Genomic DNA, 26,017 nt, shown 5'->3' with positions numbered 1-26,017 from the left:
AGGGTCAGCCCCGCAAGCCCCATAGCACTGCTTCTTCCTGCCCCGAACCCTGTGGTGATGCTGAGCGTTGGCTGGGTGAGCGCTGCACTCAGACATGTGCATGCTATGATTTGAGATGTGAGCCAGACCCATGAGCAAGGAAGGATCTTCTATTTGCCTTTCCCTGGTGCTTACAAGCCTATGACCTCCATGGTTGTTGTCAGGAAACGCATGTCCTCTCCCCCGTCTGTGCCCCACTGGACCAGCACAGTAGCCTCCTGATCGGCTGCCTTCTCTGCGCCCTCCAGGCAGGTGGGAGCTGGGAAAACAGTGTCCTGTGCTGCTGCTCAGTTCAGAGCTGCTGACGGTCTTGCCTCGGCCCAGTTCTGCAGCTTTCTCTCCTGCCTTCTGGGACAAGATGCAGAGCCACCTTGCACCCCAGCTGTGCCCCAGCACCCAGCACAGAGCCTGGCAGACAAGGGCAGTTCCACCAGTTCACTGAGAGAATGAATTACCTTAAGCAGATCGGATTACCTCCGTGAGCCTCAGGTCTTTCCTCTGTGAAATGGGCCTGTACCTACCTTGTTTTCCTAAGGAAATTAAAATAAAAATCTTGAACGCTAAACTCTGGGCTTAATAAGTCATAATTCATGCTCAGCAAATGGTTGCTGTCATTACTCATTTGTTCATCTGATGTGCTTGTTTTTAAAAACTTGAGCACACAGACCTATTCGAGGCAGCGTGAGGGCAGTGCTGGGTGCATGGCATGGGTAATAAGAAATACGGGAGCCGGGTGGAACGAGGTCTCTATGAGGCAGCATAACCTGAGCTAGTTTGAGGGCCTTGCTGGGTATTCCAGGGCCCCTTCTAGCTCGACTGTCCTGTGACTTTGTGACTTTCGCAGCAATAGTGTTTTTTTGTTTTGTTTTGTTTTGTTTTTTAGTGGACGTACAGGGAAGCTGCCTACCTCTTACCTTGTATCACAGTCAGCCTCACAAAAAATCAGGCGACCTTCGATCGAGGAGGTAGAAAGTGTTCTTGGTATAAGTCACAGTGCTGGGGCATTGGCACCCTCATTCTTGGGCACAAGCCTGTTGGAGGACAGGCCCCTAAGGCGGTCAGGTGGGGTTCGGGCACCGGTGGGACTGGATTCAGCCGTTGGCAACATTGTCACCTCTGATACCCTCTCCCCACTTTCCCCAGTTGTTTCCTCCCAGCTGACTATAAATCGAGGCCTACCAAATGAAACCAGCCATCACGCTGGGCTGAGGCCTCTCAAGAGCAGGACCAGAGCCTGGCAGGCTGACACCACGTTTCCCACCCTACAGAGGGGAACTCAGTGGACACTTGGCCCCACTTCTGCCTGTTCTTCTGCAGCTGCTTGAACTTGAAAGCAGCTGGCACTGAGGCCAGAGACACCAGAGATCCTAACAGCTGAATGAGAGAGTGTTTGTGTCTTTCTAACCCCCTTCTGCCCTTGTGTTTGTTTAATCTCGGGCCTATAAAGTTACTTTTATAGCTCTAATGAAACCCTAAGCCTCTTACCATGGTTTTGCAAGAAATCTTAGAATTTGGAGCAAGAATAATCTCAAAAAGTCAAACTGACATTACCAAACTGTGAAGATCCAGTAACATCTCACATAACATGATAGTGGGATCCAGAAAGAAATCAAATTGCACTGAAATTGCCTCATGCAGTTGGTGGAACTGCCCCGGGTGGGCTGGTGAGCCTGGGTGGGCATAGGGCTCTCGCTGGGCTGGAGGACCCCTCTGTCCCCACTCGCCAGCAGCCTGGCTGCACTTTGGCACCACCTGGCGGTGGCTGTGTGCTCTGGCTGAAATACTCGGGCCCATTGGGATCCGTGTCCCCACCCACTCTGTCCGAGTGTCAGGGGCCATGGGAACCTGCCCTGTGACTCAGATGCCATTTCCCTGTGCTCCCTACCCAGAAGATACGAACTTTAGGCCACCCCTTTCAGAGAAGACCAAAGGGCAGCAGGCCTGGCAGCAGAAGCCAGTTACCATGGGCTTTCCTGTTTGTAGAAATGTGCTTCTCATCCACTGTCATTTTCTTATTTGCTTTTCCCTTTGAGGACTGAAAATAAATGTAGGAAGCTGTAAAAATATGGTAATTTCCTATATCACATCCTCAGTAAAAGGAGGATTTGTCCAATATAATCATTCCTTTTGTGACTCAAATGTCAAGAAATTCATAGCATTGGTGACTTTGGGCCAGGTTCATTCAGGGAAGGAAATATCATGAGAGTGCCTTGACCTGTTCCAGAGACGACCCCCGACCCCCACCCTCCCATTAGTGGAGCATGCTGGAAAACTGCCCCCCTCCACACTGCGGAGGGGTGCTCCTGAGCCAGAGTGCCCCCAAGTGCCGAGGTCTATAATAGAAAGTCACGTGCATGCTTAAAGGGAATGTGGTCACTGTTGTTAAGTCAGCGCTGCTCTCAGGTCTTGCTGCTTAAATTTCTCTGTAAATATCCTAGCTTCTCACTTCCCCAGCACCTTGTGCATCAAGACCAGGGTCCTACTGTAGTTTCCGAGGTTCGTATATCCAGTTGTGGGATGTTTCAAGCCTTTGTTTCTCATGCTCCCTCTTCTCCAGGCCTATGGAAGAAGCCCCTGCCCCTTGATGAGGGCACCCCATCCCTGAACCACTCGGGCACAGGTGGGTCTCCCTCCTGCCAGCCCCAGTCACAGCATCTGCTGGTGCTCTGGAGCTCAGGACTTCCTTGTGAATTTGTTCCCTATCGTTATCGTGTCCACTAAGTTCCTGGAGATTAGTTGCATGCTGCCTGCTTCCTCTTAGATGCACCATCACATCTGGCTCAAGGTCCTGCATGTTGGCTCATGCTCAGCACACCAGTGGTGGGTACAGTTTAAGTCATCTCATAAACATCTAAAAAAGAGGGCTTTCCGTGTGTTTCTGTGCTTTCACATGGTACTGTGAGCCTAGCTGTCCGTGGTTCTGATGGCCACTATGTGGGTCAGATGTTATAGCTGCCTAGATGTTTTTAAGTAGAACATTCTTTCTTCTTCTTTTTTTTTTTTTAAGAATAAACATATGAGAACTATGCCATTTACAAATAGTATTTTATAGAATGAAAATAACCACTCTCTATTTGCTGTTGTCAACTTTTAAAAGAGCTTCAGGTCAGGCTTTGTCAGGTGGCCTGTAGTAGTCACAGGGGGGGTTCAGGAGTGACCCCTTCCTTCACAGAGGAGCCCTCTCGGCCTCTGACTGGACCCCAGCATCTCATCCCCCTCCCTGCACCTCCCTCCTGAATGTACAAATACAAGGGACTTGGCTTCCAGACGCTTGAGCCTATGGGCTAACTTCTCCCCTTTTTTTCTTATTTTACAAATACAGCAATCTAGGCCCCAAATGAAAGCTTGAACTCCAGGAGAAGCAGTGGAGCCTCAGTTTAGGGGTTATCAGTAGAACTGCTGTCATGTCAAACCAAACGAGAATTGCCATTTTATGAGTTCACCTTGTGAATTCACTGAGTAAATATTTATCTATAATGTAGGAAGCGTCATTAAGCCCTGTAACTTGCCTGCGTGTTCTGAGTTTTGTTTTATGTCATTGCATAGCCTTTATCCATTGCCAGTGAGGTGTGTAAGATGCAGAACCTTAGTGTGGTAGAGACGTAGAGAGAAGCAAAACGCATCCTCCCAAGCCCTTTGGAAAGGCATTATACACATCAGAACTGGAGAGGATTTCTTTTGTTTTTGAGCAGTGCTTGTGGGCATATGTGTATGTGTGCACATGCATGAATTGAAAGGGTGGCTGAATGATTTAGAAATCCTTGTTTTATTTCCTCCTTTTTGACCTGAGTTTTATGTGCCGTGTCATTCCCTTTCTCCATCTCAACGGCAGGGGGCAGTTGTCTCCCAGCATTATGGAGTGGGTGCAAGTAGCAGCCACCCTGTGAAATCTGGTTTCCGTGCCTTGTTCGGTCACATTTTGTGTGCTTGTCTGTTCGTTTGTTTGTGACAAATGAGAACGATCAGTTTCTCATATCTGAGAAGTGAGAATCTTCTTTAGAAATGAGGATCATTGTTCTTATAATTGGATCCCATGTGGGGTACACACATCTCCCCATAGCGGTAAAGGTGTCATGCAGGGTCAGAGACGTGTGCTTTCAGACCCAAGCCTATCAGTCCCATCAGGGTGGGCTTCACCTTTCTGACAAAATCTCAAAGCTGAGGCTGCAGGAAAAGCCAACAGGATGTCTTTGTCTCTGGTAGGACTCTCATGCCAGGACCTTCCATCATTTGCTGGAATGCATCTGGTGGTGAGGGACTTGGCACTTCCCAAAGCCGCCTCTTCCCTGCAAAGCTTTCATTTTCAGAGTTTTTCCTCATGTTATATCAGAATCTGCCTTCCTGTAACTTCTGCTCTGGCTGTGTCATTTGCAGCTACTCAGAATAAATTCCACCCTGTTTTCATTGCTTCAGTTATGTGAGGACGGCCATCATGTTGTCATTTCCCTCCTGCCCTGAAAACACCGACAGCTCAGCCCTACCAAGCAGACCCCAGCTCCCCATAAAACCATTCACCATCCTCAAGTGCTCCTTGGCACACACTACTCACTGCAAAGACCTTAGGGGCTTCTGGGGTAGACTGTCTGCCTTATGAGAGCCCCCAAAGCTGGTTGAAGGTAGTGACCACGCAGCTCCTGTTTGTATGGGTCTGCATTTGCAGGCATGTGGGGGTTTGGTGGATTCCCTAACCATCTGACCTCGGTCCCCTTGCAGGCTATCTCAACGTGCTCTCCAACAACCGCTGGCGGGAGCGCTGGTGCCGGGTCAAGGATAACAAGCTCATTTTCCACAAGGACAGGACTGATCTCAAGACCCACATTGTTTCTATTCCTCTCCGCGGCTGTGATGTGATTCCGGGCTTGGACTCCAGACACCCCCTGACGTTCCGACTGCTTCGCAATGGACAGGAGGTGGCCGTGCTAGAGGTAAGGTGCTGCTCGAGGTCACGCTCAGAGATGGTTCCTGTAGCGATGGCCCTGCCGCTTTCCCCAGGGCACCATGGCTTCTGATCCTATCCTTCTAGCCTACCATGCACCGTCCTTCCTGCCCACCATGGTGGCCTCTGCTGGGCTCTTTTGTCACCTTCTCCTCTGCATGTGGTGCTGGATGTACAGCTGGTGCCCATTCTTCCTACACCCTGCACCAGACCACCTCCTGGCTTCCTTTCCTCCATGTGCATTTGCATGGAGATTAGATCTGCAATTCCATACAGGGCACTGCTTTTTAAATGCAGCAGAAAAATAACTCCTTTTCCCCCTGAGTATGGTCTACCTTTGAAACAATGGTATTTCTTTAACTTGCCCTTTGGGGTCTACTTTGCAGATGAAATGGGTTTTTACTCTTTCTCTTTCTCTTTTTCTTTTCTTTTCTCCTTTCTTTCTTTCTTTCTTTCTTTCTTTCTTTCTTTCTTTCTTTCTTTCTTTCGAGAGAGAGCGTGCATACATGTGTGGGAGCTGGGGAGAGGGGCAGAGGGAGAGGAAGAGAGAGAACTTAACCAGACTCCATACCCAGCACAGATTCCAACACAGGGTTTGATCCCACGACCCTGACATCATGGACCTGAGCTGAAATCAAGAGTCGGACACCTAACCGACTGAGCTACCCAAGTGCCCCAAACAGGTGTTTATAGACAGTGGCTTGTGTGCCTTACTAAAGAACACCTTTAATTCCCAAGAGCCCGCAGCTTTGTGTACATTTGTTATATGTTTGCCTGCTTTTCTGGAACTTCTTTTTCACTAAAGCAGAAAAGCAATTGAAACTGGTTTCTTAGCAGTCTGCTGAAAACTTCCAATTGTGATTTTCATCTATTATACTATTAATTTGTTTTCTATCTACTATTAATTCAGACCTTCTTTTCTTTATCTTTTTGTTCATTTACATGATTAAGACCCAAAGACGCGCACACACACACATACCCTGAACACAAGTACCAGGTGTGTGAACCGCCAAAGCTTGTGGATGTGGGCTGTGTAGAATACAGACACAAGGCTGCATAAGCTTTGGAGGGAAGGCTGGGGTGATCTCTGTTTCTCAGATGTAGGATGCTCAGTGATGGTAGTGGTAGATGGACAGGGAGTGAGCCCGTCTCTTGGAGCCATGATCAAGGTGGTCCGTGAGGTTGTCTAGTAGGTCTTGATAGGAGATAGGAGTTTGTTTCAAAGACTCTGTTCAAAGAAAAGACCATTTTTGTCAGGAACAGGGAAAAGACTAAACCTGGAGTTCTTCGTTCCATGCACTGGTGGCCTGTGAGGGTGGCTAGGAGCGACACATGGACTGCAGCCGGCTGCGGACTCACAGTCCTGATACCACTGGGGTCCACACCTCCAGGCCCCAGTCCTTGTTCTGCCACACAGTGGGATCACACTACATCTTTTGTATTCTCTCGGCTTTTAGATTCACCTGTAAAATATGAGCATTGGGCCAGAATCTGTACTTAGTAAGATTTATGCAGGCTGAAGACTGTAGGGTGGGTGCAGGGGACAAAGCTAAAACACAAAGGAGGAAACTGTGCCCTTGTTGTGAAACAAGGCAGGTCTCCTGTACGAGCTTCAGCAACAGAGCTGGGAAGGGGGCCAGGGGCAGGAGTTGGAGCATGCTGGATGCAGGAAGGGAGAGAAGGAGGACCTGGGAGCAGCCTGCTGAGGAAGGCACCCTTGTGCCTCTGTAGCCCGCAGGTGGGGCAGGCTCCCAGCTCCCAGGTTTTGTGAGGGAGGTGGCCCCTTCCTCCATGTCCTGGTCATTAGTCATACACACACACACACACACACACACACACACACACGCAGACACACACAGAGCCACATAGTACCCGATACACAACACAGGCTACCTTGCCTCGATCATTCATGAAATACAGAGCACCAGCCAGTAAATGTAATCTGGATGTTTTCTAAGGTCATACTAACTTTGATATTGAGATAATTTCAGAATTTCAGGGAAGTTGTGACTATAGTAAAAATAATTTCTGTGTACCCTCTATCCACATCCCCCAACAGTAACGTATTCCCACGTGCGGGGTCTCTTATGTTCCCTCCATTACTCTCCTTCTGTATAAAGTTTCTCAGAACCTTTTACAGCCATGTTGACCCTTTACTCCCTCAATACTTCATTGTGAATTTGCTAAAAACAAAAGTGTTCCTTTACCAAAACCAGAATGTAGTCCTCAAAATCAGGAAATTGACATTCACACACTCCTGTTAGATAACAGGATTCATAGATCTTAATTGGCTTTTCTGAGCTCGATGGTGTCCCTTGCAGGCAAGAGGAAACCCCAGACCTTGTGTAACCTCAGTCACTGTCTCTTTCTCCAGCTGTCTGGTTTCTTGGCACAGAACCGTGGAGGGTACAGACCAGTCCTGTGTAGAGGGCCCCTCCGTCTGGGTGCCATCTGATGTTTCCCTGCTTTTGGGCTCCACGTCAGCTCCCTGGCTGGAGCCCATGGAGGCAGTGGTGGGTGTTACAGCACATCCTACCAGGAAAGTGCACCTGTCACTCTGCCCCATAACCAGTGATGTTAACTTTGACCCCTTGGGCAGGGTGTCTGCTCAGCTTTCCCACTGCACACTTACGAGGCTTTCCCTTTGTCTTTAAAAGCATCATGTGAGAAGGTACTTTGAGGTCATCTTTGTAAATATCTCATTATCACTCACAGCTTCACCTGCTAACATTAGCGTACATGATGATGCTTACCTGAAATAATCATTATGATGACAAGTGTTAAATGAGGACTTTGTAATTCTGTTATTCCTTCTATATTTATTAGTTTGCATCATCTATAAGGAAGATTTCTCCTCTCATTTAATTACTGATCCCTTCATGTATGTATGTCAGTGGGGATTCAGAGAATATTGTGTTAATCAGTGATTGTAATGGTTTATTGTCATGATTTACTTTGATGGAATTATCCTCGATTTGGCCAGCGGAAGGCCATTCAAGCTGGTCCCTGTATAAGAAGCCACAATCCCCGCTATGCTCTGATGAGACATGCCCGGCTCCTCTTGTACCTTTCCTTGGCCTAGGCCTGGAATCAGCCATTTCTCCAGAAAGCTGTTAGTGGATTCCTCCTGGTGGGAATCAGAAATAGATGTGTGTGTGTGTGTGTGTGTGTGTGTGTGTGTGTGTGTATTCATGCACGTGTCTATTGTGTACATGTATGCATTTATAAGTATACATATGCACACATGTGCATTCATACACCCACATCCATCTCTATTTCTGTATTGAGTCATGAGATCTAACGAATACCTCTAATTTCAGTCTAACAACACAGGGTTATTTTTTTACAAGCTATGAGAAAATTACATAAACTATGAAGAAAACAATAAGCTTTAGTGTAAGTGTATCAATCACATGTTACATAGTGTGTTAAAATACTTTGAAAAATGCTTAGATAGGGGGACGCCTGGGTGGCTCAGTGGTTGAGCCCTGCCTTCGCCTCGGGGCATGATCCCAGATCCCAGGATCGAGTCCCACATCGGGCTCCCTGCATGGAGCTTCCTTCTCCCTCTGCTTGTATCTCTGCCTCTCTCTCTCTCTGTCTTTCATGAATAAATAAATCTTTAAAAAATTTTTAGATAGGGGCATCTGGGTGGCTTAGTCAGGTGAAGCGTCTGCCTTCAGCTTAGTCATGATTCCAGGGTCCTGGGTTAAAGCCCCTGTGTGGGAATCCTGATCGGCGGGGAGTCTGCCTCTCCCCCAGTTCGTGCTTTTTTTTTTTTTCTCTCTCTCTCTCTCTCTCAAATAAATAAATAAAATCTTTAGAAACAGTTAAAAAATAAAAATGAGTAATAATGCTTAGATAAAATAACAGACACGTCAATATAGATTTAGTTATAGATATTCTGGCTGTAGATCTTGTTTTGGGAAAGGACAGAAAGACCAATGAAAAGAACACATTTGTGATTTTTTATTTAATTCATTTTGATTCCATGAACATTGGCTACATTCCCCCTCTTAGAGCACATGACTGGAGTCTATGCGCTTTGTCCTGTGGCCTCAGTACCGGTGAGGAGGGATTTGTTACCGCTGGCAAACACGGTGAACACATGAAAAATAGCTTTTTTCATGTTAATAGCTCTGGGAATATTTATAATTATGTGTATTCTGATCAGTGTTCAATTTGTCAAGGCTATAAATATAAAACCTCATTTTCTTTAAGTTGTTAAGCTAAACTTAATAGATCTTCATATTAAAAATTAGTTATTTTAATGAAAATATTTCTTTTCTCTTTTTTTTAAGATTTATTTACTTTAGAGAGAAAGAGAGAGAGCATGAGCAGTGGGGAGGGGCAGGCAGAAACAAACTCCCTGCTGAGCAAGGAACACAATGTGGGCCTCGATCCCAGGACCCCAGAATATGGCCTGAGCCAAAGGCAGACACTTAACCAACTGAGCCACCAGGGCAGCCCAAAAATATTTTTTTACACTTATGTAAACATAGCAGATATAGAAGAAAGTTTTTTTGTACCATCTAATCAAGAGAATTAAGATTGCCATTTCAGGCTGGTTTAGGAGCCCCAACAAGGGCTTCAGGGGGATAGAGTTTGGGGCCCACAGAGGCACAGGCCCCGTGGAGTTTCCCGGTCAGTCTGGCTGAGGCTGCTGTTTCTGGCCACGATTTGTTATGGAATTAATGACACTTGATAGGCAACTTCCTTCAGCTGAGATTTAACTCCACACAGTAATTCCTGCACTTCCCACCCACTGCCTTTCCCCAAAATAATAAGATAGTGAACACATCACCCAGGCCAAGACCACGTCTCCGTTGCTTCTTCATGCCCCTCATGTGCTTCCAGCCGCATTCCCTTTGCTGCCACGCAGTCTCTGTCCTACTGTGAGGAAATGTGAGAGTCCTTACCATCACTTAAGTACATGCATGCTTCTCCCTTCTCCTCCCTAGGCCTCCTCTTCTGAGGACATGGGCAGATGGATTGGGATTTTGCTGGCCGAGACAGGATCCTCTACAGACCCTGGGGCCCTGCACTACGACTATATCGACGTGGAGACATCTGCGAACGTCATTCAGACAGCCAAACAGACATTCTGGTAAGATCCCTGTGAACTGGCTCTGGAGCCAAACTATGCTTTTCTTTCACTATTTTATTTATTTATTTATTTTAGCTTTTGTGTGCATAGACTCAGGGGAGAAAACAGCTAAAGACTTTTCCTTTTGTCTCATATTGATCCAAACTTTGCTGAAATTTTTGTCATTTTCTCCCTCTTTGTTTTTCTATTGGAGAAGGGGTGGCAAGCTTTTTCTGTAAAGTGCAAGACAGTAAGTATTTTTGGCTTTGGGGCCCAAACGTTTTGTGTAAAAACTATTCTGCTCTGCCATCATAGCCACAGACCACACATAAGCGAATGGGCATGCTGTGTTCTAATAAACCTTTATTGCAAATACAGGCAGCAAGCTGGGTATGGCCCATGGGTTGTAGCTTGCTGACCCTTGTATTAAGGGGACAGTTCTTTGCAATAGATAATTTACATCTACTGTAAGTAATGAGGGCTGAATTTTCAAAGTCATCGGTCATGTACTTTTATTTATTGTTGTGGTTTTTATTTTTTTAAAAAAGCTTATATATGAAAACATTTTTGAACCATATATCTATAACATAATGATGACAAAGATAATCATAGCAGCAGTTCTCAAGGTTAGGTCTGCAGACCCAAAGGCATTTGAGATTCAGGCAGCCCAATAGGCTAAACTGGTTTCATAGTAATACTGGTCTAAAGCCTGTGCCTTGGGGCTGTGAGGGAAGTGGCTCTGGACCAGGAGGAGGGAACTCAGGCTCTGTGTGGCATTTCCTAAGGGGAAATTCTAGACAAGGCTCTATTACCTCTCAGTGCTCCAGCTCCTTTTGTAGAGATGAGGCTAGGGGAAGTGGTATCTGTCTGGAGCCACATCTGGAGCTTCCTCTGGTCTCATGTCTCCAATCCCTGGACCTCTGCTCCTTCTTCCCTCATCAGCAGAGACGTCTGCTTTGGAGGCTGAGGACAGATGGCTCAAAACAAAGCAGGTGATGGAGTTGTATCAGCCGCCCATGATGATAAACCCACTGGCAGCTGTGGGCAGACCCACCAGTGCTGTCTGCGATGGAGAGACCCAGTGTCCATGAGCTCCACCATCTAGTTTTAACACGTGTGGTGTTTGCAAGGAGTTCCAGTGGTCTTCATCTATCTCTCGAGTGGTGCTATAGAATGAACATTTATTGTTTGGCAGGATGTTCTGGGGCCAGTGGAAGCAACGTGGGCTCCTATGAGGGATTGAGCCACATGTTACACCCAACTCCGGTGAATAGCCTTGACAACATGAATTAATTTCTATATGACTTTTCCAGAAAATCTCCAGGAACATTAGAGGTTTCCTAAAGTATAGACTCCCCATTTTTACAACTGCCTTTTGTGTGAAATCAGGGTGACCTGGTCGAGTACTGACTCTTCTGTTCATATTCACTATTTTTCCATAAATACACCCTATCCAGTTGGCAGCATGCGGTGGATAGCAGCAAACCCCTTAATCATTCAGCATTCATACTAAATGAGCACATTTAATCAAGTGGCTTTTAAAGAAATGTAATGTCCATAAACCAGGTTTCACAAAATCTCCACATCTAGAGCAACATGAAAGAAAGGAGTTTGTGGTTTTTAACTGCTTCTTTGGAACTTTATTAGATCACGGGGCCTCTCCTTATGCATGAGTGTCCTCAGCGGTAATCAGCAAACTAATAACCACACCTCAGAGAAGCGTGAGTAACAGTATTTCCCCTAGAACAAAACCCAGCTTCTACTTCCCAAATGAGTGCAATATTAATCTAAACGAAATGTGGGCAGGTCACATTTTTGAGAAAGGAACGTAGATTGCAATATTGAAAAATTATTTATTAACAATATGCATTTAAGGAGTTTATGACCGCAGGAATTTTTGCTACCTCATTAAAATCTTTATAAATGTTAGCCATAAAGGATATTTTCATTTTTCAGTTTTCTAGCTAAACATTCTTATAAAACTTGAGAGAAGAGATTTAACAAGCAAGTAATGTTCAAAATATAAAATATGGCATCTTGCCAGTATGATAAATATCCTGAGATTAAATTAATTTTTGCCTTTATGCAAATTGGCAGCCAGTTAATGAATCCTTTCAAGGTCGTCAGGGGGAGTGTCTGTGCACTGGATACGTCTGAGGGGGAGAGGACAATGGTATATTTTGGGAAGGAGGCAGTAAAAGAAAAAATAGTAATTTAAATTCTCCCAGGAAAAGTCACGATTTAGGAATATTAATAATGGTAAACAATTGGAACCTATTTTTCCCAAGGCCTAGCCTATTTTTAAATGAGATGCATAGATTATGTGACACAAGGGAAACATTCTGACTTTTTTCCCTGGAACTGTTTTCAAGCCATGCTCCATTGGAGACCGTGAGCAAGCTGTAGTTGTAGTGGCTTAAAGGCTGTAGATCAGTGTGGGCAGAGAGAGGGCAGTGACAGACTGGAAAGGACCCGTTAACCTGAGTCGCCTTCTCATGGAAACCCCTTAAACAGGGATGAACCTCGAGGGTGTTTTGCTGGGTGACATAGGCAGAGGGAAAAGGACACGTTCTATATGATGTAGTCCTGTGGCAGATCCAGAGGCAGGAGGCCGGTGTGGGGTCAGGGCCTGGGGCAAGGTGAGGGAAGGGGTATCATAAGGATGGGGTTTCAGGTGGGTAAGCTCTCTGGGTGGAGGACAGTGCTGGCTGCTAGCAGCATGATTGCACATACTGCCCCAGGACCGTACACTTGGCCATGGTAAGATGGCGACCTTACATCATCTGTATTTTTGCACAGTACGTGTACTTCCTCTGAGGGGTTCATGTTTTTAACAAGTAGCATGGGCTCTCTTGTCTCACTTCCACTTTTATATTTGATTAAAACCCCTCCCACAGAAAGAGCTCTGAGGCAGAGGACGGGGGCCTGGTCCATAGATGGGGTTCCACATGCTGCTTAGGGCCCAGATACTTGTGTTGGGGTGCAGGTCCCTCCATGTAAATCCCAAGCCTCTTCCACCTGGGCCACCCCAGGTGTCTGTGACTCACTTGTTCTCATGCTACATGACTCACAGCACCCTGCTGGTGACCGCTCTGAGCTCTGTCCTGACTCTGGGGGACCCTGCTCCATCCTGGCATCTGTGCCCTGTGTGCCTGGCACCACACAGCATGCATGTGAGGGCACCACCACCGCGGCTCTAGACACCCAGTCACTGAGCACCGTATGGGGCGTGTGTTAGCCTTATGCAGGGTGCCTCACCCCAAAATCCCCTCAAGTGAGACACTTACATTAGAAAACCTTAAATACGTATTTTAAAACAAAACAAAAAAAAGTCCTCTGTCATGGTGGAAGACTTAAGTTCTTGAATTTTTCTGTCTTTCCTTCGTGCATTTTCCTTTTCAACACATTTCCTTTTCCTGTACCAAATTTTCTGTGTTTTAAGTACAGAATAATCCTATACATTTTTGTTGGTTGTACACATTAAAGAGCCTGTGTGAGGTGGGACTGGCGTGCCCGCCTTTGCCCAGCAGAGGGCGTGCCTGTGCTTTGAGCACTGGGAGGACCCCCCCCCCCCACCTCCCCACCTCCCACCCCCCGCCACTGAAGGCCCCTCTGCTTCTCCAGGGAACCAGGGCCTGGCCTAGCCTGAGACCTCCTTCCCTGTCCTGCCCTCACCAGTTTCTTTCCTCCCATTTTTATGCATCTAGTTACTACAGAGATGTAAGATCCTGCAAAGAAACACAATTTTTAAAAAATACACTTTTGGGGGGCACCTGGGCAGGCTCAGCATCCAACTCTGATTTAAACTCAGGTCCTAATCTCAGGGTTGTGAGTTTGGGCCCCATGTTGGGTTCCACGCTGATTGTGGGGCCTACATTTAAAAATGTTTCATAAAAAAAAAAAAAGTTTCGTATATATAGATATATATATATCTCTATATATGTATATTTTTTAATCTATTTTATCATATATATTTTTTCTATTCCACACTTTTTTTTTAGTTTAGCTATTTACTCATTAATTTTAGTTTAGAGAAAGTGCTATCTGGGTTCTCTCTTCCCTGGACACTCACATCTGCCACTTCTAACAAACAACTTCATGCGTGAACCACTGGCATGCCGTGCATCCAGCACGTGTTTGCCGAGAGCCCCGTGGGCCTGACGCTTGAGGTCCAGAACAAGTGAGAGTGACCATGGCTGTGCTCTCCTGAGGCTGACATTCTGGGGGATGAGCTAATCACACAACAGGTCAGATGGTGATGAGCAACATATGCAAGGAGCAGAAGGACAGCGACTCTGAGGCATGGGGGGTGGGGGTGCTGCCTACTGTGGGGCTCAGGCTTTCACGGGGCTTTCACAGGGAAGTGAACCCCCTCAGGGGCTTGGGAGAAGTACTTCTAGGCAGAGGTGACCACAGGGCAGTGGGTGGCAGGAAGAAGCAGAGAGGTGGCTACAGGCTGTACAGTGCTCTGCTCTGGGAGCACCACAGGGGCCAGCGCAGTGTGCATGGAGAGGGACCCCACTGGTTGGCCGCTGTCAGCCTCCCCTAAGTTCAGGGGTGGGAGGGATGGTGGGAGGTGAGTGGCATTGAGGTGCGGTGGCAGTAATGCTACGTGACCGTGGGGAGCTTGAAACATGAGTGCAGAGTAGATGCTGTAAAGAATGTGGGGTCCATGAACTTCCACCAGAAAGGCCAGATGGTAAACCCTTCACTTTTGCCAGCTGTGTCTCTGCCCTTGAGCATTGACGTTGACAGGCTCAGGGAAGAAGCATGAAAATGCTGGCAGGCAGCTACAGCGCATACCAGCGAGGCTGGAGGGTGTGCCCCAGCCAGCAGGCGGTGGGCCCGGTGCCCCCGCTGTGCACTACAGAAATGAAACATGCTGCAAGTCTCAAACACGGTTACGTGTGTTATGTGCCAGACAGTGCTTTGTGTCCAGCATGCGTTCCCACCACCCTTGCCACAGCCCAGCAGGGTGGCTGCTTCCCTGATTTTACAGGTGAGCAGTCCATCCTCGTCACTCTCATGAACACCACACCTCTGCCGGGCCAGGCCCTGAGTGTCCAGCTGGACTCAGGTAAGACTCTAGATTACTGAGAGGGGTCTAACCCACTTCCTGTCCTGCAGTTTCATGAACAGGCGCGGTATCTCTGCCAACCCGTACCTGGGGAGCACCACCAACGGCTACGCCCACCCCAGTGGCATGGCGCTGCATTACGATGACGTCCCATGCATTAACGGCTCGGTGAGTGTGCCCTTCCTAGGATGGCCCAGGCTCGGTTGTGTCACAATTGAGGCTGGGGAGGATTCCTGTAACCCGGGACTCCTGACTTCAGGCCCGGAGCCAGAGGGCTTTCTGCCGTGCCCTCAGCCAGGATTAAAACCACATCCCCTCCCTTAAGTATCATGCTGCACATCCCAGAATACGGAGTGAAGGAAAGCACATTAAAGTCTGTAACTTAGATACATCAAAATAGAGCACAGTAGAAGTTATCACTGAGCAGTTAACACTTGGAGAAGAGCTCAGAGAAATCACATTGCAAAGGAAATGTTGCCACCGCCTTGGCCATACTGCACGCTCCCCAGGCCAAGCCCCGTGCCATCCTCTGGGCCACCAGCGGTGAGGCTCACAGACTCGGCAGGCTCATGGAGAGGCACTGGAGAAACCATCCTACCATTGGCCCCCCAGTATGGGTGACCTTAAAATGGGCATCTGTGGCAAGATATACTTCAAAGGTGGCACAGAATGTGTTAATTATTGTTGTTTTTGAAGTTGGAAAGTGTTTTAAATTTTTTTCTTGTTTTGCTCACCCATTCTTTTCTCAGTACTTTGATGGAGTCCCCAGTCAGCAACCTGTTTCCCATGGTCATAAACCCACATCTGTCTGAGGCAGGAGCCAGGAGACTACGGCCTTCCTGTGGGAAGTGGAGGTCAAACAGGGACTCCCAGAGCTCAGAAACAGAAGCACACTGAAAAGATTACTGTGTGTGGGCCAGAGGTGGCCAGCCAGTGACCAAGTGCTGTGACATCATGTGTCCCCAGGGTCTTGGATATCTGGTCGTGAATGTTCTTCCTTCCATCCACTTGGGCCTGCCCTGGGGTTCCTGCAGGGATTCCTCTGCAGGCTCCTTACTAGATTCCAGAAAGGGGCTTCTCATCACACAGTCTCTCCTCCCTGCCTGCCTCATCCTCTCTGCCCATCCTCTCCTGCCTTCCTGATTCTCTGCACATCCCCTAGCACCCGGGCTCTGCACTAGGAGTGGAGGACACAATGGAGAAGACGTTGCCTCTGTCCTCCAGCAGCCTTCTGGTCCAGCAGGGCTGCAGGTGTGGGTAGGGGGAAGCAGAGCAGAGCAGGGACCAGGCCTGGCAGGTTCACATGAATGTTAGGGTCTATGCTGGGATGTGGGGGCGGGGGGCAGGGGTAGTAGGAGCAGAGCCACACTTCAACCCAACCCTGACTACAGGTCCATCAGATAGTTGCCTGTCTCAGGCTGGGGTGGTCAGGGCTGGGGTTGAAGGGGGAGTCCTGCCCCAGTAAGAAAACATGAGCTCCTTGGCCCCCATTCCTACCTCCACCCCTGCCACCAAGGCCTCCAGGGTTAGAGGGGCTCCTGGTACCCATGATACCCCCAGCCCTCCTCCCCTGAGCCCACACATTTAGGGAAGGCTGCATGGTGACATCGTGAGCACGGGTTCTCAGGCCGTCTCAGTGTCTTCCCAGGCACTGTGCCACCTTCAGGATGGTCCCTGGCTGTCCTAGGCAGCCACCAGCTCCTGAGCAGCCATACCCCTGGTTGTAGCCCAGCCATCACACTCATTCTCACAGAGCGGCCTGCTTCTCTGGGCCCTTGGCCTCAGCCACCACTTGTGCTGGACAGACAACACCCAGACCTGTCTCTGTCTCTGGACCTTCCTGCCCGAAGGCCCCTTTGTGCTCCTTTTCCTGAAAGGTTTTCTCCTCTCTTCCTTACATTCCATGTGGAAGCTACAGGACCATATGAGCACAACTCCCCTGCCCCCACCTACCCATGCCCTTAGATTTGTGTCATGGGATTCAGGCCACCTCCAGGAATGAGCTTTCTTTAGAGCATCCAGTGTCCTCAGTCTCAGAGATAAAACCCCACCATTCTGGAAGAACTTTGCATTTAGCAATTGTTCCTGCACATGCATGGTAGTATTGAAAACGTGAGGTCCTATGCACCGTCTCTGTGGCTCTCTGGCTTAGTGAGGGCTTCCTTGAAGCTCAGGCCCCTCTTTTAACTGTGCTTCTCCACACTGGCTCCATTACCAGGCAACCTCTCGTTTGGAAGGCTTCCTTTCTCAGTTTTATGAAGTTCATCCTTTCTGAGCCCAAACCTGACATCGACTTCAATAATCCTTGCCCCTCATGGCCACCTGCCCTCCCCCTATGCCAGCACAAGATTGAAGTGAGTCTCCAAAAGGATCTCTTGACATGCTCTTAATCTAGAAACCTCTGTGGAGTATCTGTTTCCTAAGTGTTCCATGTGCCTTGATCCTTTGGTATTTGGGGAGGTGATTGTCCAGTCTAGAGCATTGAAATCACCCGGGACAACTGTGTGCGGTCGTCCTCAGGGAGCCATCCTGTCCAGGCTTGTGTGCGTGGGCCGCTGTGTTTAGATTGTAGGAGGGTCCCCGCATGACAAAAATAGACACGTTGGAGCGGCTGCAAAGGGACAGAAGTGCTCCTCCCGTGAGATTTCAGACTGTTCCTATTTTGGTAACAAAAGGCTGTAATTACAGTCTGGCAGAAGGAGACGCTGCCAGAAGGATATAAAAATAGGGTAAAATGAGCATAACATAGGAATTAATATTTCTCTCCTTTTTTTGTAAATGCAAAGCAATTTATAAAGACCTTTAAAACGTAAAGGGCTCTGGCTGTGGTTGTGAGTTTAGGTTTCCATTTATGCTTTAATGTCCACGTTCTGAAGTGGCTCGAGCTATTTTAGTCCTTCGTGAAAAGGCTTTCTGCTAAGACGATGCCATTGTATCAGTTATTTGCTGAAACATCCTCTTTTCTACAATGATTGCATTTCTTCCTTACGACAGACTATATTTTGGTCACTGCACTTTCTTCAGCCATAGGAGTCTGGTCCCTGGGTACACGCTGACAGTCACCCCTGATACCCGAGTCCCTGATGGGGAGGGTCAGGAGGTACTTTCTACCCTGGGGGAGCCTGCCACTGTATGCGGTTAGGAGCACGGCTCTGCCTCAGTTTCCCCCTGCATCTTGAGACTCCTGTGGAAATTATATGGCTCAACATCCATGAAGCGATTCAAATGATGTCCGGGACATAGGCATTGCTGTAAATGAAAGTGCTTTGCTGTGATCATAAGTTGCTTTCTGGGGACAGCTGGAGCTCCGAGTTTCAGGGCCCCCAGGCTGGCCTGCCTCTCCTTACCTCATGTGGTTTCTGCTCTCTGGATTAGGGCTTCCAAAATCTGGTTCTTTAAAGAAAGAAATGTCAAATAAGTTTTTTATTTTTCCTCTCTCTCTGCCTTAAAAAACAGAACAAACAAAAATGTCCTAAGCCAGTTACCCTGGGAATGATTTCGGGAGAAAAGAAACCTTTCCTGAAGTCTCTCAAAGTAGAAATGTTGTCCGTCTATGTGTGTGTATGTGTGTGTGTGTGTGTTTTATTGGTAACAGTGCGGGGTACGTATACATGTTTGGGGGGGTACTAATAATGTCTCAATATGCTAAAATCTCTGCTATGCTTTCTGTGGCCGAGGGTACTAACGACGAAGCTGTGTGTTGCAGTGGGACCCCGAAGACGGCCCTCCTGCTTCCTGTGCCAGAGGCCTGGGAGAAGAGGTGCTTTATGATAACGCGGTCCTGTACGATAACTTGCCGTCTCCGAAAATCTTTGCTCGCTACCCACCTGCTGACAGAAAGGCTTCTAGGCCGTCTCCTGACAAACTGTCCTGTAACCATTACAAATGCCCTCCCTCCTGCGGTCTGCCTCTCATTCAGTCTGCCACTAACCCCTCTTCTCTGGGGAGGGCGTCTCTCGGGCTCAGCTCTCAGGTACAGCATCTCCTTGCATCCTGTTCTAGAATTATCTGAATCGTGGTCATCCTGCCAGGCATAGTCACCAACCCTGTAGCAGATGAGACTCATCAAGGGTGAGGTGGAATCTTTGCCTCAACCAGAATAGAATTTGCAAATGCAATCAACGTTTGGCTGCCTAAGAACTTGATTAAGCACTCCTAACTAGTTCGTGGCTGAAGCACTGTATTTCTTGGCCTAAATCTGGCTCTCTTTCTATTCTTGGAAATTTCCCCAGTGAATTTTGTGCATTACAAAATTTGACTAAAGGCAAAGATTTTTAAAAGGACAGGGGCAATAAAACTTTCCAGAAGACTCTTGCACATCCAGCTTTTTTAATGCTTCTACCATAGGTACACAAGAAACGCTGGACTCCAGTTAGTAATTGCTTTCGATCTTTAAACGTTAACTAGAATTTTCAGGGTCCTACAGTGTTTTTCCTTAACGAGTTTGAAAGTGTACTGCCTAAAACCGAGTAGATGGTAATGAGGATTGGGATTATGAGCGAATGATAATAACCTTGATGTTGAACTGCCAGCTGCTCCACACCCACAGTTACAGCAAACAATGAGGTTTCCGTGTAAATGCTAACCTTGTGTGTTCATGCATTTTCCACCAAAGAATGCTGTGTCCTTCTCACACAAATCCAAGCACCACAACATGGCAATACTCGGCAAACAAATAGCAGATGCGTACACTTTAAATTATACTCTTTTCCCTCCGTTTCTTCTTTTCTTTTCTTTTCTTTTTTTTAAAGATTGTATTTATTTATTCATGAGAGACAAACAGAGAGAGAGAGAGGCAGAGACACAGGCAGAGGGAGAAGCGGGCTCCATGCAGGGAGCCCGATGTGGGACTCAATCTCGGGTCTCCACGATCACGCCCTGGGCCAAAGGCAGGCGCTAAACCGCTGAGCCACCCAGGGATCCCCAATTTCCCTCCGTTTCTTGGGTAATTTTAGGAAACACAGAGTGCCTGGTAGGGTCCTGGCATTTCACATAGCGATGGCTTACAACAGCTCCCCGCAACCCATTGCCTCTCAAATCACAGGGCAGGATTTGTTTCTGATTTTTAGCCAAGCTGCTCAGATCTCTGGAGATTTCCACTAAGTGAACACATAAGTGTCAACAGACTTACTTTTTAGTTGGCATTAAAGTTTCATTAGGTAGAATCTGTGGGACAAAGTACACCACCTTGTGCATTTGGATTGTCCCCAGATTACTTTGGAATGACTGGACACATCGTTTCTATGTGCTTGTTTTTATTCATTTCTCCCACTTTAAGTAGGAACACATTTGTAAGTTGAATTATCACACCTTTTGTTTTCCTGTGCTCTATTGGTCATTTTCGTAGGGCACCTAAGTGTTTAAGGGAGACGTCTCCTGGTTATTGAGCACCTACAGTATGCCGCGTGTTGTGCCCCTGTCTGGCATGTCACCTGGCCTTTTTAGGAATGCTGCAGGGAGAAGTCAGTATCTTTATTTATTTTCTTTAATGAGCAAATGGAAGCTCAGAAAGTTGTAATGACTTGCTCGGCCTATCCCAAGTCATGGAGCCAGAATCTGCAGCAAGGTCTGTCTGCCTCCCCCAAGTGAGGCTAGATCTATGGCCTAGTGAGGGTACACACAACTCCCTTAAGCAAAACACGGCACTTGTTGACTTGCAGCAAAGGAGCAGAGGTACTGCTGAATGTTCTTTAAGAACCTGTGGCTACTTAAAACTCAGTTTGTGCTGTTCTGTGCTCTCCCTTGGCTTCCATCCTCTGCCCATCAGCAAATCAAAAGGTAGTTATGTGTCCTGTGAGGGCATCAGTCAGCGGCAGAGCCCTCCAAGCAGAAATCTGATGCTCGGCCATGCCTCTCCCCTAAAGAGCATCCCCTGGAGAGAAAAGCCATTCATTTTTAGAAACACAAACGTTTAGTGATCTCAACCCACTGCTCTCAGATACCCAACTGCCTGTGCCAATGTCTTGATGAGCATTTATAATCTCCCCTTATAAATACATATAACTTTGACTCTATCCCAACTGGACAGGTCCAAGTTCCTCACCTGCCTTGGAGCTCAGTTCTACACCTGCTTGTCCTGCGCAGGAAATCCATAGCAGCTCAGTGTTTGGAGACCAGACTGGTCTTCTGCTCCCTTCATTTTTCCTATCTGTGCTAGCTTATATGAATGATTCAGGGACTGAGACAATTTACTGAAAAACCAGATTTTTCTTTATTGCTTGTTTTTAATTCTCTTACATGTTTATGTCAACAGGTGAAGGGTAAAAAGCCCCCAGTAGCCTCTAGTGGGGTTACGGGGAAAGGGAAGACTCTGAGCAGCCAGCAAAAAAAGGTAGATTCCACAGCCGGTGTGAAGCGAACATCTTCAAGTAAGTTTATCATTCAGTTTCTTGGTGCAGTTTGCAGAGTAGGGGCCGTAAGAGCCATCTTTCCTCCCCACCTGCTCAGGTGGAGATGCCAGGCATGGGGGTCAGCTGGAGAGAGGGGACTCTACTCATTGTCACCCTCCCTCCTTGCTGGATTGAAGAATGGTGACAGTTTTTAACTCAGCTTTGATGACCATTGTGTATAAAGGAGAAGCCGGGCTGGTCTGTGACGTGTTGACGTGTTCAAACGTATTTAAGGAGGAGATGGAGTAGGTCCAAGGGACCTGGGGCTTTGGGTCAGGAGACCTTGATGTGTGTCTTAGTCAAGCTGTATAAATGCTCTAAGCTCAGCCCCCTGTGTTGGAGATGGAGACAAATGGCCACTGTGGTTTCTGGGACGAAGTAATTGAGGCACTACATGGGCCTCCAAGCATGAGAACCATGTAAGGATTGGTAAGGGGTGCGTCTTCCTGAGCACCTTATGGTTTGTGAGCTGATACAGACCTTCTCCTGCTACTTCTCCCAGCCTCATCTCAGGTAGGTACAATCACCTGCCCCTTATGCAAGGGCAGAAATATTTTGAGAGACCGAGTGGCTCACCCAGTGTTTCACAGCTGGCCAGTGCGACTACCAGGTTTCACACTCCAAATCTGAGCAGAGAAGCAGGAAGACACAAGTGAGAGATTCAACCTACCTGAGCACCCAGTGCCCTTCCTTACCGGCAGATGGATTAATTTAGGTGACAACATTGTGCACATGGGTGTGTGTTTTCTTCAGCCCTGGTGATGGTGGGCACCCATTCATTGTGCCAGCCCAGCAGCATTTATTCTCTTTGAGGCACTCTGCTTGCTGCCGGGGCTGCACAGATAAGACCGGGCAGTTGGCATCGAGCTGCTTTGGGCTCAAGAAGATGCTCACAGGCAGATATGCAGGTATATGGCACAGGCTTTTACAAGGTTCAGGAACTCCTAAGTGGATTTGGCTTGCTGGGGGCTCCCAGGGGAGGAGGATGTGAGTTAGGCTTCAGTGATGGGTTTGATAAGACGGCTTGGGAAGTTGTGTGTATACTTTCAGAATCTGGCTCAGTGTCACCAGTAGACCAGTCTGTGTTGGTGAAGATGAGGTTGGCCAGCTGGCTCCAGTTAGTAACCTCTCCCTGACTTACTGACCTGCCGGTACTGAAGGATGTTCAGAGTTTGAGAGGACATGGGGATGGAGAGGACGGCCTTTTCCGTCGTATACCCAGATGAGCCTTGGAATTGTCCAGGAGGGCTTGGCTGCTTCCACCCCAAGGGAACTTGTACTCTGCCCATCACCTTGTCTACACTTTCCTTGTCCTCATCCGCACATTTCTAGCAGATGGGTTGGGAGCCAGCTGGATCACAGTTTTATTGTGCTGACTTATTTTGACCTTATCTTTCTGGCAAATCTTATTTCCCTAATGCAATTGGGTGTATTTACAGTCACTTAAAATTTTAGTGCTGTTCATCTGGGGAGGGGTGGAGAGGGGAGGGAAAAGCCTGTGCCTGAAAGCTCTGCTGTGCAGGGCCCGAACCTCCTGGGATCTCTTCTCAATAGCTTTTCTCCCAGTGCCTTTGCTCATTTCATTTTCTAGGTGATTTATTCCTTTATTTTATGAGACCTTCTGTAGGGAATCTTTATTAACTTTGGTGACATCTAATGGTGACAAAAGAGAAAAATAATTGCATTCTATGTTTTTGCTGAATTCAGCCAGTTGCATTATAGAGTGGATGGGGTTTACTGCATGGGAACCAAAAGATGTGAATATTTATAGGTTATTACATACCAGTTTCTTGGGGAAACATTTCTGATCAGAAATAAGTGAACAGGGTGTGGACTTTGTGGAACGTGTCCTAACCCTGGCTACTCATTGCAGTGCTTTTGTTTCAAGTTGTTGCTTTTGTTATCCTCACACTGAGATCCTCCTAATATCATGCTCTGTGTGTGCATTTTCTGTTTGCTTCTTTTTAGTGAGGGGAAGTGCCCTGGGGACAAATGAAAGATTTTGCACCTGCCTTCATAAACACAGTGTTGCATCATAATCCTGACAGTTTGCATTGCAGGATTCAGTGAATTCAGCATCAAGGATAGGTGCTGGAAGTGGCTGGCCATTGTCTCTGAGGCCTCAGCTATCACTGGCAGTGATTACAGCGGCCGGGGGGTGTCCACCCCACCCCAGGCATCGCATAGTTTTGTGAGATAGGTTTTGAATATAAATATCATGTGGTTTTTTTTTTTAACTCAAGATATGCCTTCCTGCTTCTGCTTTATAGAGGGTGAAGCTGAGGTCAGATTAGCTGCCAGCCCAGAGTCGTAGGTTCCTTTCTGGCCCATGTCTCCGCTATGAGCCATCACGTCATGTTCCTGCCCAGAAGTTGCTGCACGCCCAGTGGGGCAGCAGACATGCAGGCAAACAAGTGCAGTGTTGCAGGGGGTGCTGTGGGGCGTGAAGACATGACGGGGCACATGATGTGCAGCAGACCTCCGAGTGGTGATCATGTGTGGAAGGCAGTGGAAGCTCCGGAATCGGTGACCCTCCATCACGCCTGTGACATCTTCATCTCTTCAAGCTATTTTTCTAGAGAGGGTCTCTAACTTAGTATTATCAAAAGTTCAACTTAATTAGAGGAAAGAAGCTTGGGGTGGGATGTTAATGTGATATCAACTAGTGGTGTGACTCTGGTCAAGACTTCGATCGATGGATTTCCTAAAGACTGGTTTCCTCTTTATTCTTCATGCATTCCTTTTATTTAATGAGCACTGGCATTGTGCTTGTTTGGAATGCTTCGTAAATATTAAATTGACCCTCATAAGAGCCCTGAAAATGACCACTTCACAGATGAGGGACCTGAGGCCCAGAGAGGACAAGCGGCCTCACAGCTGATGCAACAAGCTGGAGCTCTAACTCAGCTGATTGGGTCTGGGCGCTGCCGCATGAGACTCCCCATGTACTCCATCCTTCACTCACTCAGTGGATGCCTGCATGCTTGCTGCACCGACCCCAGCGCAGGGGACAGAGCTGCTGTCCAGTCAGCCTGACAGCCAGATAGCACAGGCACTGGGCTTAGGTTTGGCCGTGTTACAGAAGTGTCCTGAAAAAGAGAGAAGTACACAAATCCCAGAGAGGAGCCTTGATTTTGATTATAGAGTGCTCATCCTGTAATCAAGCCTTCCTGCCTCAAAGGATAGGGAGTTAATAGGATGTTCTCATATTCTCTTCTCATTTTCTTACCTTGATTCAGACCATTGGGAAATTTTCCCTACTCACCTTTCTATTCCATTCAAACTGGTCCCATTCCTTTTCTTACCAAACTAGCAAAATAGCCAGATTAGAGTTTCTTTTCCTGATTTTAAACAAGTTTTATGAATTACCTTGTTATCTGCTTGGTTAAACTGAATTTTCTTTGGCTACTATTTTTTACCCCCAAGATGCTGACCAGTACAAATATGGCAAGAATCGGGTTGAAGCCGATGCCAAGCGGTTGCAGAGCAAAGAAGATGAGCTGCTAAAGCGTAAAGAAACCCTGCGGAACAGGCTGGCCCAGCTCCGGAAAGAGAGGAGAGACCTGAGGGCTGCCATCGAAGTAAACGCTGGTATGAGGGCCACGGTTCTGGCCAGCCTGGGCACTGCCTTGGGTTAGCGCCTCAATTTCCACCCATTTTGCCCATGGGGTCTCACCTTAGTAAGGCCACATCTCCCCGAATGGTGCTGCTTGTAGTTTGGAAGCATTGTATGAGTAAGCCTGGGGCAGGTGTCATGGCCTGGGACAGTGGACTAGGCAAGAGGAGGCCAGGACCACTTCTTGGCCTCCTCACCTGGCCTGCTCACCTGCTCCCAGAGACCCATGGTGCCAGGAGCTGTCCCTGCCTCGTGTGTTGGCTGCAAAGATTGTCTGCAGGATGAGGGAGGGACAGTGTCTGAATTCTTGGAAGGGAGCAGAGAAATAGGCCAGGTTAGCAGAGACGCTCTCAGAGGGGAAGTCCTACCTAAGGCAGTGTTGGGGAGCTGAGTCTGGGCCTGGGGAGTGTCTCTGGCTCAGGCTTGTTCATTTGTATAGTTCCTGGTTCTGGGGATGGAGCTGTTTAATGTAATCAGCTCAAGACTGGCCCTGATCCTGGGGCAAGACCGACTCCTCAGGTTTGGATTTGGCTGGCCTTGTTGGGACACAGAGGACCAGGAAGGTCCAGAAGGGAAGACAGCTGCTTTCACGTAGCTTTCCTGCTCACAGCAGCTACAGCCCTTCTTGACTCTGCGCCTCAGTGACTTTTATGACAGGGAGAGCTTTTGGAGTTTAAAGTCTGGGAGGTTAGGTGTAGGCTATGCAGGTGGGAGATAACCCATAGGAGGGGCAGGACATGGCGGGAACCAAACGCTGAGTCAGAGGCCTGGGTGGGAGCCTCCAGGGCAATAAGACAGCAAGAGGATTGCCTCCTCCTGTTGTTCCAAGTTTGCAGGATAGCGAAGATGCAGAGAAGTGAGACTAGCTCCCATG

The 26,017-nt window shown here is 47.7% G+C and overlaps 1 protein-coding gene across 10 annotated transcripts in view; it reads left to right on the top strand.

The window, feature by feature from the left end:
• The window catches only part of AFAP1 (actin filament associated protein 1), a 142,584-nt gene that overhangs the window by 105,809 nt on the left and 10,758 nt on the right, over positions 1-26,017 (top strand). For 5 of the 10 annotated variants that reach the window (XM_077875166.1, XM_077875161.1, XM_077875157.1 and 2 more), the window contains 7 exons: positions 2,597-2,659; positions 4,753-4,964; positions 9,937-10,082; positions 15,189-15,306; positions 18,845-19,111; positions 21,392-21,506; positions 24,954-25,118. In XM_077875166.1, coding sequence (XP_077731292.1) covers positions 2,597-2,659; positions 4,753-4,964; positions 9,937-10,082; positions 15,189-15,306; positions 18,845-19,111; positions 21,392-21,506; positions 24,954-25,118 — 1,086 coding nt within the window. The remainder of the gene's footprint in view (positions 1-2,596; positions 2,660-4,752; positions 4,965-9,936; positions 10,083-15,188; positions 15,307-18,844; positions 19,112-21,391; positions 21,507-24,953; positions 25,119-26,017) is intronic. The other 5 variants (XM_077875184.1, XM_077875193.1, XM_077875201.1 and 2 more) reach the window with 4 other exon arrangements.

The sequence above is a fragment of the Canis aureus genome, chromosome 2 (genome assembly GCF_053574225.1).
Source record: "Canis aureus isolate CA01 chromosome 2, VMU_Caureus_v.1.0, whole genome shotgun sequence".
Lineage (NCBI taxonomy): Eukaryota > Metazoa > Chordata > Mammalia > Carnivora > Canidae > Canis > Canis aureus.
This window is presented reverse-complemented; position numbering and strand designations above follow the sequence as displayed.